The sequence below is a fragment of the Sturnira hondurensis genome, unplaced genomic scaffold, assembly GCF_014824575.4.
Source record: "Sturnira hondurensis isolate 20B ecotype Veracruz unplaced genomic scaffold, ASM1482457v3 Scaffold0017284, whole genome shotgun sequence".
NCBI classification, from domain to species: domain Eukaryota; kingdom Metazoa; phylum Chordata; class Mammalia; order Chiroptera; family Phyllostomidae; genus Sturnira; species Sturnira hondurensis.
In genome coordinates, this window is record NW_028089915.1 from 945,147 (window position 1) to 960,213 (window position 15,067).

At 44.0% G+C, this 15,067-nt stretch overlaps 2 protein-coding genes and 1 non-coding gene across 3 annotated transcripts; 1 reads left to right on the plus strand and 2 right to left on the minus strand.

The window, feature by feature from the left end:
• The first annotated feature begins 15 nt into the window (after positions 1–15).
• Positions 16–2,543, plus strand: RPS25 (ribosomal protein S25). The gene is made up of 5 exons (XM_037067587.1): positions 16–122; positions 359–454; positions 1,703–1,886; positions 2,307–2,405; positions 2,494–2,543. The coding sequence occupies exons 1-4, from the start codon at positions 120–122 to the stop codon at positions 2,399–2,401; spliced, it is 378 nt and encodes a 125-aa protein (XP_036923482.1). The 5' UTR covers positions 16–119; the 3' UTR covers positions 2,402–2,405; positions 2,494–2,543.
• Positions 2,507–12,105, minus strand: CENATAC (centrosomal AT-AC splicing factor). The gene is made up of 11 exons (XM_037067585.1): positions 11,910–12,105; positions 11,603–11,766; positions 11,082–11,180; positions 6,651–6,717; positions 6,516–6,578; positions 6,133–6,197; positions 5,884–5,989; positions 4,297–4,327; positions 2,997–3,086; positions 2,783–2,915; positions 2,507–2,698 (listed from the first exon to the last, which is right to left on the minus strand). The coding sequence occupies exons 1-11, from the start codon at positions 12,027–12,029 to the stop codon at positions 2,638–2,640; spliced, it is 999 nt and encodes a 332-aa protein (XP_036923480.1). The 5' UTR covers positions 12,030–12,105; the 3' UTR covers positions 2,507–2,637.
• LOC119001949 (U2 spliceosomal RNA) lies at positions 3,753–3,939 on the minus strand. The gene has a single exon (XR_005069653.1). It is a non-coding gene; the product is annotated as a U2 spliceosomal RNA (small nuclear RNA).
• Positions 12,106–15,067: the final 2,962 nt, after the last annotated feature.

Here is a 15,067-nt window from a genome sequence, read left to right on the forward strand (position 1 = left end):
CTTGCCCCGGAAGTACTTGCCGAGGGCGATGGTTTGTGGGACTGTTGGAGAGTGGCGCTTCCTTTTCCTCCGACATCTTCTCAGGTAGCAGTGAGGTCCGGCGCTCCTTGAGTTTCACAATGGTGAGTAGCAGTGCAAAGCTAGTGCGGTTCTGAGGGCCAGACGGTGACAGGGCGCGGATGAGACTCCTTTGGGAGGAGGGCCTCAAGAACTGCCGGTTGCAGCTCAGGACCAGCCGGTATATTACCTAAACCGCGTGCTCGCTCGCTAGTGGAGCTTGACTGGGGTAGAAGGCGCAGTAGGAGGGGAGCATGGGGTTGCGTTACGAGCTGGCTGTTTTCTCGCCTTTCTTAAACAGCCGCCCAAGGACGACAAGAAGAAGAAAGATGCTGGGAAATCTGCCAAGAAAGACAAAGACCCAGTGAACAAATCTGGCGGCAAGGCCAAAAAGAAGGTGAGAGTCAGTTCCTCTAAGATTAAGGATGACTGGGGGTGCCCGTTCCATATTGCTGTAGTAATAAGTGACATACAGTAAATGGCTTTAATGTTGTGGGTTGTAGAATCTGATTACTTTTTAAATTTTGAGTATACATATAAAGATTGTATTTGTTTTGAAAGGGAAAAGGAAGGAGAAAAGGAGGGAAACATCAATATGAAAAAGAAACATGGATGGGTTGCCCCCAACCGAGGAGCTGGCCCACAACCCAGGCATGTGCCCTGATCACAAATCGAACTGGCAGGCAGGCCAGTGCTCATTCCACTGAGCCTCACCAGCTAGGGCTAATTTTTAATTTTAATTGATTGATTTGAGAAACACTGATTTGTTGTCCCACTGATTAGTTGATTTTCTTATGTGTCCTGACCAGGAATGGAACCCATAACAATGGCTTAATGGGACAACACTCTAACCAAGTGAGCGACCTGGCCAGGGCTAGAGTCAAAAGCTATGCCCTTATCACCATTATCATTTTTTCCCCTCATTTAAAGGATGGGGTGATACATACTACTTGGAAATTAAATTAATATGTACCAAACATTTGTCTTGACCCTGGCTGGTGGCTTAGTTGGAGTGTTGTCCTATAAACAAATTTCAGGGCGTGTGCCAGAGACAACCAATCAGTGTTTCTCTCCCCTCTCTTCCCTGAACTCAATAACCATGACCCTAACTAGGCCTGGGTTAGTTTGGCATCATCCTGCAAACATTAAGGTCACCAGTTTCATTCTTGTTCAGGGCACATGCCGGGGTTCGGGGGCACTGTACACCCATCCCTTCCTGGGTGCTAGCAGAAGGCAACCAGTTAATGTTTCTGTTCCTTTTTCTCCCTCTCCCTTTTCATAAAAGGTAAAACCAATAAGCATGGCCTAGAGTGAGGATTAAATATTTTTTTAAAAACAAACTTGTTTTGATGCCTGGTTTGGAATATTATTTTAATTAGTCTGATGGGGCTCAGCCCATATCCAGAAGTCTCAAAATGTATCTGATGGCATTAGGTACCAAGATCTCTCTTACTTTATATCCAGGCTTTCTGTTATTTAAATCTTAATTTGTAGATTTTTGGAAATTCTGAATGTTACGTGTTTGCAGGCCAAGGGACAGTGACCTCAGTATTGCCATACAGAGAGAGTTCTCTGGCACAGATTGGGAGAAAAAGGGTGATTCTTCCAGGGGCACTGATTCTTTTTCCTTTGTTTTTATGAGCAGAAGTGGTCCAAAGGCAAAGTTCGGGACAAGCTCAATAACCTAGTCTTGTTTGACAAAGCAACATATGATAAACTTTGCAAGGAAGTTCCCAACTACAAGCTTATAACCCCAGCTGTTGTCTCTGAGCGACTGAAGATCCGTGGATCCTTGGCTAGGGCAGCCCTTCAGGAGCTCCTTAGTAAAGGTGAGAGGGAATATTGTACTGGTGTGGGTTTGCACATTTAAATTGGCCTTGATCATGTTAGCCATCTCAAATGTTTTTATTGGGATTGTAAAAAATAGGCTAACCAGTGGTTGTTAGTAATACAATTTTAACAATGTCAGCCCTGGCAGCCATTTTTCGTGCCATGGACCCTGTGGCAGTTAGGTGAAGCTATTGTAGTGCCTAATTTGGATAAGGTGCTATGAGGGTGGCTATCTCAAGAGCAGGTAATGGGTCCCTCTAGAAGGATAAGTGAGATTAGATTATTACCAAGAAATATGGGCAGGTCTACCGGATAGTAAAGTCTCATGCTCAAATTCAGCATTTTTGTTTTGGGGAGGAATATATAAATTCACTTTCTAATGTCACTTGCTATGTGAAAACTTTGTATTTTCTCCTTAGGACTTATTAAACTAGTTTCAAAGCATAGAGCTCAAGTAATTTACACCAGAAACACCAAAGGTGGGGATGCCCCAGCTGTTGGTGAAGATGCATGAACAGGTGAGCAAGAATCCAGGGTCTCATAACATAGGAAGTATGCATCCCCCTTACAAAACTAAGTACTGATTCTTTTTAATTTTTTTTACAGGTCGCACCAGCTGTACATTTTGAAAAATAAAACTTTATTAAACCAGTAAGTGGGTGTGTGTGTTTTCTATGAGAAGCAGATACAAAGTTTAATAGCAGATATGGGTTTGCTGACTGTGGTTGTTACAAAAGTACCAGGAAACCATTAGTTTTCTTTGTGTGACTGCTGTTTGTTCCTTGCTACATCTTCAATTTTGAATTGATGCCTGAAAGGAAATGAAGGGTTAACATGACAAAAGTGAGACTTTCCAAAGGGGTGGTATGTTGGGGTCCAGACACAGTTCCCATACCTGGACTGCCAGCGGCGTCCATTATTCCAGACCCGGCCAAAAGAGGGCAGCCACCCTGGAGTGGTGGTGGAGCTATGATCAAAGTTGGCCCCGACTCTCTCTGAGGGGAGTTTCTTCAATTTCTGTTTTTCCTCTGTAATGATAAGTAAATGGTTTATTCAAATAGGAAGATTTAAAGAACACCTCACTGCCATTCTTGAATTACTTTACTCACTTTCTTTCAGAAATTCTTCATAGGAAGGTCCTATTTGTTGATTCCCAGAGCTGTAGTCCTCATCTTGGATCACCCAGGGAGGTGTGGCTCCTGGAAAAGAATGGCCCATTGAACAGAATTAAGGCACTTGGCATATGCAGTTATATTGAGTTTTATTTGTGTTGAGTACTATCCTACTGTTCATTTGTTGAGGCATATTTGGATTGTTTCCAGATTGGGGCTGCTAAAAATAAAGCTGCTACAATTTGTGTACAAACCTATTGGAATAGCTAATCATGTTTGATTTTAAACTTGGACTGTTTTCCAAAGTGGTGCCATTTTACATTCCACCAGCAACTGAGTGAGAGTTCTCACACGTCTGTGTTCAGTCTTTAATTTTAGCCTTTCTGATGAGCATCTTTTTATATGCCTTTATTGAATTTTGAGCTCTTGATATATGCAGGATCCAAGTCCTTCATCAGATGGTGCTTTTTTTTTTCATTTCCATCCCCCAACCTCCTATTCTTTAGAAGTCATCAGCATATTCCGTTTTGTTTATTCATTTAGTTTCTTTAGATCCCACATGAGATCATATGATATTGGCCTTTATTTTACTTAGCATAATACCTTCTAGGTCTATCAATTTTGTTGCAAATGGCAAGATTTCATTTTTTATTGCTGAGTAACATTCTATTGTGTATGTATCACATCTTCATACCTTCATCTATTAATAGACAGCTAGACTGCAGTTAGTGCTTTATCTTAATCAGTTTTTTTTTCTGATGTGCCTTTCCTGGATGTATTGCAATACCAGGTCGATGCACAGAGTGGACAGAGCAACCTCCTATTCCAACTCCCTGTTCCAAAAAGCAATTTAATATATTGTCCTGAGAGAATATATTAAATATTAAACTGTTAAGAACAGATAACTACACTCGACTTAGCCAAAAGGCTGAGAAGCAATTCAACTTTAAAAATATGCAGGAAGTATAAAGGACACATGAACAAAAACAAGGGGGGGATGGAAACAGGAGGGAGTTGGGAAGGGTAGGATGGTAGTAAAAAAAGAAAATTATATATATAATTGCCTCAACCTGTCCAGCATGGCTCAGTTGCATATCAATCATCCCACAAAGTGAAAAGGTCGCTGGTTAGATTCCCAGTTGGCACACGCCTGGGTTGTAGGTTTGGACCCAAGTTGGGGTGTATATATGAGGAAACAGATGTTTCTCGCATTGAAGTTTCTCCCACCCTTTCCTCCTCTAAAATTACTTTTTTTTATTGCCTCTTACTCCTTGAGAAACACTGCCCTGGGCCTTACCTGAGTGGATGTTACCAACTCCTGGTGTGTCCTGTAGTTGGAAATGGGGGGAAAAAAATCCTAGATATAGAAAGCCAAAATATGAAAGGATACTCATAGCTAGAGAAAGGGCAAACTTTATAGGCAATGGATGGAACTAGTGCTACAATGCTAATTCTACACACTGTTAGCAGTAGACCCTGGCTGGTGTGGCTCAGTGGATTGAGCACCAGCCTGCAAACCAAAGGGTTGTTGGTTTGATTCCCAGTCAAAGCACATGTCTGGGTTACAGGCCAGGGCCCCAGCAGGCTACACATGAGAGGCAACCACACATCTCCATTCCCCTCTAAAAATAAGAACACAGTAGCTGTGACTGGTGTGGTTTGGGGATTACCCACAAGCATAAAGGTCATAGATTCCATTCTTGGTGAGGGCACATGCCTGGGTTGCGGACCAGGTCCCCAGTTGGAGGTGAGTGTGCTAGAGGCAACTGGTAGATGTTTCACACATCAGTGTTTCCCTCTGTCCTCTCTAAAAATAAATAAAATATATTTTTATATTTTTATTTCATCTTTATTGTATTTTTTCCATTACCACTTGGTCCCCATAAAAATAAATCTAAAAAAAAAAAAAAAAAGGCATAGGCCTTGGCTGGTGTGGCTCAGTGGATTGAGTGCGAGCCCACAAACCAAAAGCCGCCAATTTGATTCCCAGTCACATGCCTGGGTTGCGGGCTGGGTTCCCGGTTGAGGGTATGTGAGAGGCAACTGATGTATCTCTCACACATCAATGCTTCTCCCTCTTTCTCCCTTCCCCTCTCTCTAAAAATTAAAACACAATAAATCGTTGAAAATCCTGTCCTCAAGAGACTCGTGGTCTTAATAGTGGAGCTGTGCCAACTACGTGCCAGGTGAACAAAAAACCCTTTCCGCACAGCATACTGTATTTTGACATGTATAATGTGCACTTTTTTGCCCAAACTTTTGAGGAAAAAATAAGGATGTGTATTGTACATGGGTATAATTCGTGTATAATGTGCACAAAAATGTGGGTGTATATTATATATGGAAACATTATACACAGGAGAATGGGGTACACGGTATTAGCAATGGCACCTGCATGTGCAAAAAGGAAGCATAGTACAGGTGGAATATAGCCTAAAGGTAGCAGGTGATGCAGTGATTCTGTTTTTGAAACAGGGTTGCAGGGAAGAGTAGGAATTGTTCTAAGGGGCCAGCTTGTATTGAGGTAAAATAGACATACTTGATAGCATGTGGAAGATGGATGGGATAAGGATCTGCATCTACAGTTTTTGGGACTATAGGAGGGGGGTAATTTTAGATACCTGTGGGATAGCTATAAGTGTATTAAGCTGGAACTGTGGGTTCCCTAGAGGATGCAACTAAGTTTTGGTACCCTTCTAAGTGGCATTGGCAGCAATAGGCGTGGTTGGAGGGTTAGCAAAGATGTCTGAAAACACTACATACTATGGAACACTACAGCAAGAGAGAAAAGCCCACAGATAAGAATGGATAGGAAACCCAGGAGAGATGGGTTCTTGATGCTGATGGGTCATTGTCTCTTTCCTGGCTGGCTTATCCATTGTACCTGGTGGCCAATGAATGTCAGAGATTGTCCTGTGTCCATCCAGTCAAGCTCTTGGGCTAGTGGCAGGTCCAAGTATAAGGGTCTCTCTGAGGTGCAGGCTACTTGGCTGAAAAAGACAAACAGGAGCCAGGCTGGTAAAGGAGGTCCTTGAACCATGAGGATAGCAAAGATAATGTTTGTTCCCATATTCCCACTAAAAATTTACAGAATGCTCTAACAGGTCAAACTCCCAATGAGAGATTCTCTTACCTGTTAGTCCCTTTCCAGCTTCCAGGTGCCGAAGAGCCCTCTTCTGGGTCTGGCACTGCCTGAGGCTGAGTTTGATTCAGGAAAAATAAATGTGTCTAGGATGCTTAAGAATCTGCCTAGGCTATGTTCCTACCCTCCAAAAAGAAAGAAATTGGCATATGGAGGGTACTGCCCATCTTGTAAATTCTTCCATTCCAGCCCTGCCCACATCTTGTCCACTGACAAGACCTGCCCTCTTATGCACAGGAAAGGGAATTCAAGCAGAGCAGGTGAAGCATGAGGATGATGAGTTTTCTTAGAGATGATAGGTGAAATGTTGGACCTGGGAGAAGCAGGAATCAGTGGATTTGGATACTGCTCTGGCTTCTCCAAGGGAAACCAACCTCTAAGACGGATCGAACCACCTCCTGCCGGCTGTGCTCCACCTCACGGATCTGAGCTGCCATCTGTGGGAGAAAGGCTGCTTAGGTACAAGATCATGGGGGCTGGGTGCTTCAGAGGCCTTTCTTTTAACTAACCTCTTTGATCACTTCATCCTCTTTCTCCTCATAAGAATCCAAACCTTTCACCATGGATTTCTTGAATCTAAAAAGAAAACAGGCAAGTCAGCCCAGGACCCCAAGTCCTGCTAGTTGTGAAAAGATCCTCAGTAGATAATTTTTTTCTTTAAATTTTGAGTAATTTTAAATTCACAGAAAGAAAATAGTACAATGAACACCTTGGTACATCATCCAGATTCACTGTTAACATTTTACCATACTGGCTCCACTTCTCTTTTGTACATATATTTCCTTTTTTGCCAGAACAAAAATGGGTTTTAGATATTATAAGACTTGACTTTAAATATTTCAGCATGCATCTCTTGACAACAGAAACAGTCTATTAAACCATGACACCATCACCACATTTAAGAAAATCAATTATTATTCTTGATACTCAAATTATCCCATATATGGACAGTGAGAACCTCTTCAAACCAGCTCTTTTGTCCTCTGGACCACTCCATGGTCTCACCATGTACTACTTTCCCTGCACCAAACCTGAACTGACCACTTCTCCAATGAGATATAGTTCCTTTTGGTAGAAAGTAGTACTTAGAAACAAAGAGCCAAGGTGAACAAGTAAAAAAGGTGAAGGGATTAAGAAGTACAGATTTCCTATTTGTAGGAAGATGGTGGCATGGCTAGTCTTCTTGCACTACTACATCAAAATCGCAACTAAACTATTAAACAGCCATCATTCAGAACTGTCAGAAATTGAGCTGAGTGGAAGTCCTACAACTATGGAATTAAGGAAGAAACAGCATTGAGACTGCTAGGAGAGAGCAGAGATGCAGAATGGGCTGGTCCCACACCTGTGTGTGGTGGATAAAAATTGGGAGGGATATCTCAGGAGTGAGGGGTCCCCACCCAACATCAGGCACCCCGGACCAGAATTCCAGTGCCAGGAAGATAACTTCTGGCTGTAAAAAACAGCAGGGGTTGAGGGTGTGGAAGACAAACTTCTGGAATCCCAGGGTGTTCCTCTTAAAGAGCCAGCACACAGACTTACTTGGACTCACTCCATTTGAGCTCCAGTGCAGGGGCACCAGACTGAAAGGCATTAGAAACATATGGGGAAGAACTAAATTGCCTGGCATCAGGGCAAGAGCTGGGGGCAGCTTTCTCCTAGACAGAAGTGCTGGTGGAAGCCATTGTTCGTTTTCTGAGCCCACCCTGAATAGAGCCATAGAGCCAGCAGGAGATGCCATATTCGACACTCTATCAACCTGGCTATCACTGTTTTCCTTACCAAGGTGATTCCCTGAGGCTTGGCCCCAACCAAATTTCAGGCCCACCCAAGCTGTTTCCAGTGGCTTTTCCATATAAATGGCTTGTCTTGGCCCATGCTCCAGATTTTCCTAAATTCTCTCAAACAAGCAGCATCTGGCTTCAGCAAGCCCAATACGTTTCACTAAGGCCTGGCACTGGCAGCAGCTGGCCTTGAGTCACAGCATGGCCTCACCTGGGCAACTCCAAGTCCAGCACAAGTAGAGCCATCTGCAGATTGTTTTGAGCTTATGCTGTGTGACCCTGGACAGAACACAGTGGGTGGCTGACACTGGAAGTGCCAACAACAATCAAGGCTGAACTACAACAGATAGTGTACACAGCCCACATGGTGGGTACACCTTGAGTACCCAGTTTGGGTAATAGAGGACGCTATACCACTGGACCCTACAGGACATGACAGTAAGCCACTCTACCAAGCCTGGGAGACATAAGCAGCTCTACATAATACATAGAAATGAACACAGGAAGGCTGCCAAAATGAGGAGACAAAGAAACATAACCCAAATGAAAGAATAGGTCAAAACTAGAAGAACTAAAAGAAAATGGAGACAAGCAATCTACTACATGTAGAGTTCAAAACACTGGTTATAAGAATGGTCAATCAACTTAGTGAGGACCTCAACAACATAAAAGAGATCCAGTCAGAAATGAAGGATACACTAATTGAAATGAAAAAAATTTATAGGGAAACAATAATAACACTAATTGAAATGAAAAAAATTTATAGGGAAACAATAATAGAGTGGATAAAGCCAAGAATCAAATCAGTAATGTGGGATATAAGGAAGCAAAAAACAACCAATCAAAACAGCAAGAAGAAAAAAGAAAAAAAAAATGAAGATAGCTCTGGCTGGTGTAGCTTAGTGGACTGAGCATGGGCCACAAACCAAAGGGTTGTCAGTTCAATCCCCAGTCAGGGCACATGCCTAAGTTGCAGGCCAGATTCCCAGTTGGGGACATGCAAGAGGCAACCAATTGATGTTTCTCTCCGTCTCCTTCTCCCTTCCTTCCCCTCTCTCTAAAAATAAATAAAAATAAAATCTTTTTTTAAATTCAAATTATTTCATTCTTGTTGTCTGTATTTTCTCCCCTGTCTCCTCCCCATCCCCTCTAAACCCATCTCCCTCCCTTACTTCCATCCTCTCCCTTGATTTTGTCCATGTGTCCTTTATAGAAAAATAAAATCATTTTTAAAAAGATTTAAAAATATGAATAATACAATGGCAATAAATACATATCTGTCAAAAATTAAACCTAAAAAACAAAGTAAAGAAACAAGAGCAAAAATAGAATCATAGATACAGAGAATATTTTGTTGGTTGCCAGATGAGAGGGGTATTTGGCAGATGGGAAAAAAAAGTGAAGGGATTAAGAAGCACAAATGGGCCCTGGCTGGTGTTGCTCAATGGATTGAGTGCCAGCCTGCGAATCAAAGGGTTGCTGGTTCATTTCCCAGTCAGGACACATGCCTGGGTCGTGGGTCAGGTCCCCAGTAGGGTACAAAAGGCAATGATATAATCATTGTTTCTCTCCCTCTCTTTCTCCCTCCCTTCCCCTTTCTCTAAAAATAAATAAATAACATCTTTTTAAAAATGGACTGTGCTGGTCTGTATGTAGAGAACTTTTCAATGTCTCCCTCCTTTAATTTCTTTGTTCTGCTTTCCTTCTTCCTCCTTATAAAAACCTCTGCCTGCACCCTCTGCCTGCACTGATGTTAAGATGGGCTTTGAGACAAGAGTGACTGACTGTCTTCTCAGATTGCTGGCATCTCAATAAACCTCTTTCCTTTTCACTAGCACCTTGTCTCATGAGTTTGGCTTTCACTGTGGCAGGCAGTGAGCACTGCATTTGGTTACAATGAGGTAGCTTCTCAACTCTGGAGTTCTGATGAAGTATGGGGCTTTCTGTCCTGCCCCTCAGACTAGAACTGCAGACGTTAAACCCATGTACCTACAGTCTACATTTGGCTCCTCAGCAACTCCCAACCACTCATGCTGATGTCACCTAGCCCTTTTGCTTCAGCCTGGTCCTTTCTGGATGTGGTTCATGGACCTCGGAAGCTGGCAATTGGGCTTACTCTTTTTGCTGTCTCTATAAGTAAAAACTGACTGAACCTAAAACTGGCTCATTTTATCATTACTTGTCAGTCAGGCTTATCCTCGTCTGGTCTTATATATGTACGCCTGCTTGAAATTTATAGGGTTAAAAGTGAAAACTACATTTAAATAAAAGCTTCAAGAGTCCATCCTCATAATTCTCAATTATAAACCTTTCTGCTCAACTGTACTTTATTCGCCCACCAAAATCATAATATGACACTGGATTAGGGTATGAGGAGTGAGTGGTTTTTGTCCTCAGATCCCCATCTCCCCAGTCTGAACCACAGGTCTGTAGGCAAGGTAGTGAAATTTAAGCATTTCTTATCATTTCCTCATTATTCTCCACACTGAATAGAAAGGAATAATAGATGCCACGAGTTTTTCTAACTTTAGCTCTGAGATGCCCTTGGGTTACATATCCCATAATCTCAATATGGTCCTAATAAAAGTGGTGTCTTGAGGCTGCCTGTGTTGTCTTCTTGAGGTAGTCAGGGCTCATACTCCCTCTGTGCTGACCAGCTTCCTGCACTTGTTTCTGAGGGTTCTCCATAGGCCAGTTCAAATGGAGTCTAAAACTACGAAGAACAGAACCCTGGCCAGAGAGGCTCCGTTGGTTGGAGCATTGTTCTGTGAAACGAAAGGTTGCAGATTATATTCCCATGCCTAGGCTGACTAGGTGCATGCCTTTCCGAGTGTGAGCTGGGCCCACACCATGCAGAAGGATCTCCTATAGTGCCACACATTTAAGTAGTTGATTAGTCAACTTTTACTATATATTGTTCTCCATTTGCTAAATGCATTGCAAATCCAGTCCCCAATTAGATCATAAGTCTTTCAACGATGCAATCATATTTCTCTTGTGTCCAATATACTACCTAGAATAATGAGTGCTATGAAGAAAATGAATAGTTAGGAAGTCTTTACTAAACTTTCCAATTAATAGAGGAAACTCCTGTACCTGACACAAATCCAGAGAATTCCCACTCTGGTACTTCATCTTTCATAAGCAGTGACTTACTGTGCATAATCTTGAGGGGAGATGAGAAACTTCTCTTTCATATGAACCTCTGCCTTGTTCTCCCACCAGAATCGGTTAGTTGCTTTCTTGTGCCCTGGGCTGAGAATGGAGAGTATGAAAAATCTCAATGATAGATTATAGATTATTACTCAGATACTTAGGCACAAGAAATAAGTAATGCAAACTGACATTTCTGGATTTCTGCCTCTGGGCAAGGCAAGGCTGAGAGAGAAATATTGTTAACTAGTAGTTTCTTCCAGATTTCCAGTCTTCCTTTTCCAATAAAAACGTGAGAATATAAGAGGAGGTGTTGGGAGTTAACCTTGAAATAGCAGCCCTGCTGGTTTTTCTAGTTAGACCACCAACACCATTGGGACCACAGCAGCCAAAAGCCTATATAAGGTGACAATTCATCGACCCTGATCAAATCGCAAAAGCGTTTCTTCTCTCAGCTACCCTAAATCCTCCCTCCCACGTCTGTATGCGAACATGCTCGAAGAGGGTCCTGGCCCGAATCTCACCTGGCCAGGTGCTCCAGCAACCCCCCGTGCAGCACTGTCAGGTTTCCGTGACTTAGGTGCTTCCGCACCTCACAGCTGCAGCACAGGCACCAGCAGCACCTATCATGCTCGGGCACATAACGCTCCACCTGAGCTGTGCGGATGGCCCTGCGAGCGGCCTCCACCTGCGGGAGAGAGTGTAATCGGGAAGAGGCCAAGTGAGAACCCGAGCGAGACCCCCCAGATCCCACCCGTTTGGCTCCTCACTGAACTGTCCGCATCCCTGTCCCCAGGGTGTCTGCGGTCCACTCCAGCCTACCGGCCGCACCTGGGGTAGGAGCCGGTCCAAAGCCACCTTCAGCTGCCGCTGGTGCTTCCGGCTGTAGACGTGGCCACGACCACAGAAGAAGGTCTGGCGGCACAACGGACAGCGATGTGCCGGCGCCATGGGCCCAAAGGTGGATTACTGCGACGTGCGGCGAATACTACGCAATCCGTTGTTTCCTCATCACCCCCCCCCCAGGGGCGGGGCAAGGCCAGAAGCACTCTGCTTCACCCTACCACGGTCCGGCACCACTGCAAACTCTCCTGCGGCTGCGCAATCCGTCCTCCGGCTCAAGGCTCAAACGCCGGCAAGTTATCAACATTCCCAAACGCTGTCTAACCAGAAAAAGTAGTCAGGCAGATGCGCGGGAAAGAGCACACGCAGTTTAATGAAACTGCAACACCGTAAGCCACACACGTAGACAATGACCCGTACTGGACAAGGTAACAAATCATAACTAGTATTTATAAGGAGCTCACTGTGTGTCCAGTGCTTTATATTAACTACCTCACTTAACCCTCACAAAAACTCTATGTAGTGTACTATTATTATTGGCATTTTACAAGTGGAAAATCTGAGGCTGGGGGAGGAAGTATCTTTGTGGAAGTTTGCACAGGTGTTAAGCAGTGAAAACAGCCCCTTGGGCCCCCGAGCTCTTCAGTACCAGCATTCAGTAAAGAAGACATGGAACGGGTGGCCATAATCTAAGACCTAATCAGAGTCACACCCCAGAAAGGTATTGTGAGCATTGCTCCTGTAAAGCTGTAAAAGGGAAACTTATAAAGGGTAAAAAATCATTTAATATGTACAAGTGCTAACTAGTGGAATTTTTAATTCTTTGCAAGCCAGTTAGAATCAGCAGCCATCCTGTCAGTACTGATCCCAATAGGGCAGGCCTCAGGCAAATTGCTTTTTTATAAGGCTGATATCCTTGGGTTTTTGTGATCTCTACCCTAGAATTCCTCCATAGAAGCCTGGGACCTAGCCCAGCCTTACTTAAAGGGTGAGTAGGCAGAGCTGGCACAGTCATAGACTTCTTGTAGATTTGTTACCTGTACTGGTGCATTAACCTGGATGGGTCACAATGTCTGTAGGTATATACACAGTCACCTTTACATAATTCAGGCCCAGAAAGTAGCCAGAGTCCTCTTGAGATCTTGAATTCCTGTTTCAGCTTCCCTTTAGACTCAAGCCTTTGCCAGATATGATCCATTTTGATAACCCTTGCAACACTCAGTTCCTTGACCTCGAATCATTCCTGTGGTAGGGTCAATCCTGGACCTTCTTGACCTAAAATTGTTCTTTCTCTGAATCCAAACACTGAAGTTCCTTTTTAAAAAATATATTTTATTGATTATGCTACTACAATTGTCCCATTCCCCCCTTGACTCCCCTCCACCCTGAACACCCCTCCCCCACCATTCCCCCCCTTTCGTTCATGTCCATGTGTCACAAGTTCTTTAGATACTGTATTTCCCATAGTATTCTGGCCCTCCCCCCTGTCTATTTTCTACCTACCTTCTATGCTACTTATTCTCTACACCTTCTCCCTCCTTCTCCCTCCTCCCACTGCCCTGTTGCTAACCCTCCATGTGATCTCCATTTCCATGTTTCCGCTCCTGATCTAGCTGTCCTCTTACTTTGCTTTTGTTTTAGGTGTGGTTGTTAATAACTGTGAGTTTGCTGTCCTTTCACTGTTCATATTTTTCATCTTCTTTTTCTTAGATAAGTCCCTTTAACATTTCATATGATAAGGGCTTAGTGATGATGAACTCCTTGAATTTGACCTTATCTGAGAAACACTTTATCTGCCCTTCCATTCTAAATGAAAGCTTTGCTGGATAGATCAGTCTTGAAAGTAGGTCTTTGGATTTCATGACTTGGAATATTTCTTTCCAGCCCCTTCTTGCCTGTAGGGTCTCTTTTGAGAAATCAGCTGACAGTCTGATGGGAACTCCTTTGTAGGTGACTGTCCCCTTATCTCTTGCTGCTTCTAGGATTCTCTCCTTCATTTTAATCTTGGCTAATGTAATTATGATGTGCCTTGGTGTGTTCCTTCTTGGGTCCAACTTCTTTGGGACTCTCTGAGCTTCCTGGATTTCCTGAAAGTCTATTTCCTTTGCCAGATTGGGGAAGTTCTCCTTTACTATTTGTTCAAATAAGTTTTCCACTCGTGGCTGTTCCTCTTCCCCTTCTGGTACTCCTATAATTTGGATGTTGGAACATTTAAAGATGTCCTGGAGGTTCCTAAGCCTCTCCTCATTTTTTTGAATTCTTGTTTCTTCCTTCTTTTCTGTTTGGTTGTCTCTTTCTTCCTTCTGGTCCACTCCCTTGACTTGAGTCCCAGTTTCCTTTCCATCACTATTGGTTTCCTGTGCATTTCCCTTCATTTCAATTAGTTTAGCCTTCATTTGTTCCTCTAATTTGTGGCTAAAATCAACCAATTCTGTGAGCATCCTGATCACCAGTGTTTCGAACTGTGCATCTGAAAGTTTGGCTATTTCTTGGTCACTTAGACTTATAGGCTCTGGGGCTTTGAGCTGTTCTTGAGTCATAATGTTTGGTCTGTTTGCACCTGTTATGTTTGAGGGGGCGGAGCCTTAGGTGTTCCTCAGGGCTGGGCGACCCAGTTGCTGGATTGTGACACTGTATGTGGGGGCAGGGTCAGAGAGGGGGAAAAATGGCACTTTGCTCCGCTCCACTCTCTCTCAGATTTCTGTCCCCTCTGTGGCTTCTCACAAGCAAATTGGGCCCCTCTGGTACTGGTTCCCGGGTGTGTGGGCCTGTGTACTCTCCAGGACCCTGCGGGTCTCTCCCACAAACTCTCTGTGAGCCTGGGAGCCTCTCCTGGCCCCTCGACCCCGAGAAAGTCTTTCCAGCTGGTGCTTTCTGGCTCTAATTCCTGTCGCCGGGGCCCTAGCCTGAGCCATCTGTCTCACTGTTTGCTCCTTCTCTTGGTTTATCTGTGCGTGAATGCGTGACCACAGTCAGCCAGCTGCCCTGCGCCCTTACTGGGTCCACCCATTGCCACCCCATGCTTGGGATCCACCAACCCCCTCCGCCTCCGCCTCTGCTTCTGGGTCGGTAGGACTGAATGGTGTTTCCAGCCCGACCCTGCTCCGCCACTGCCTCCGCCCCTCTTACCAGTCTGACTGCGTGGT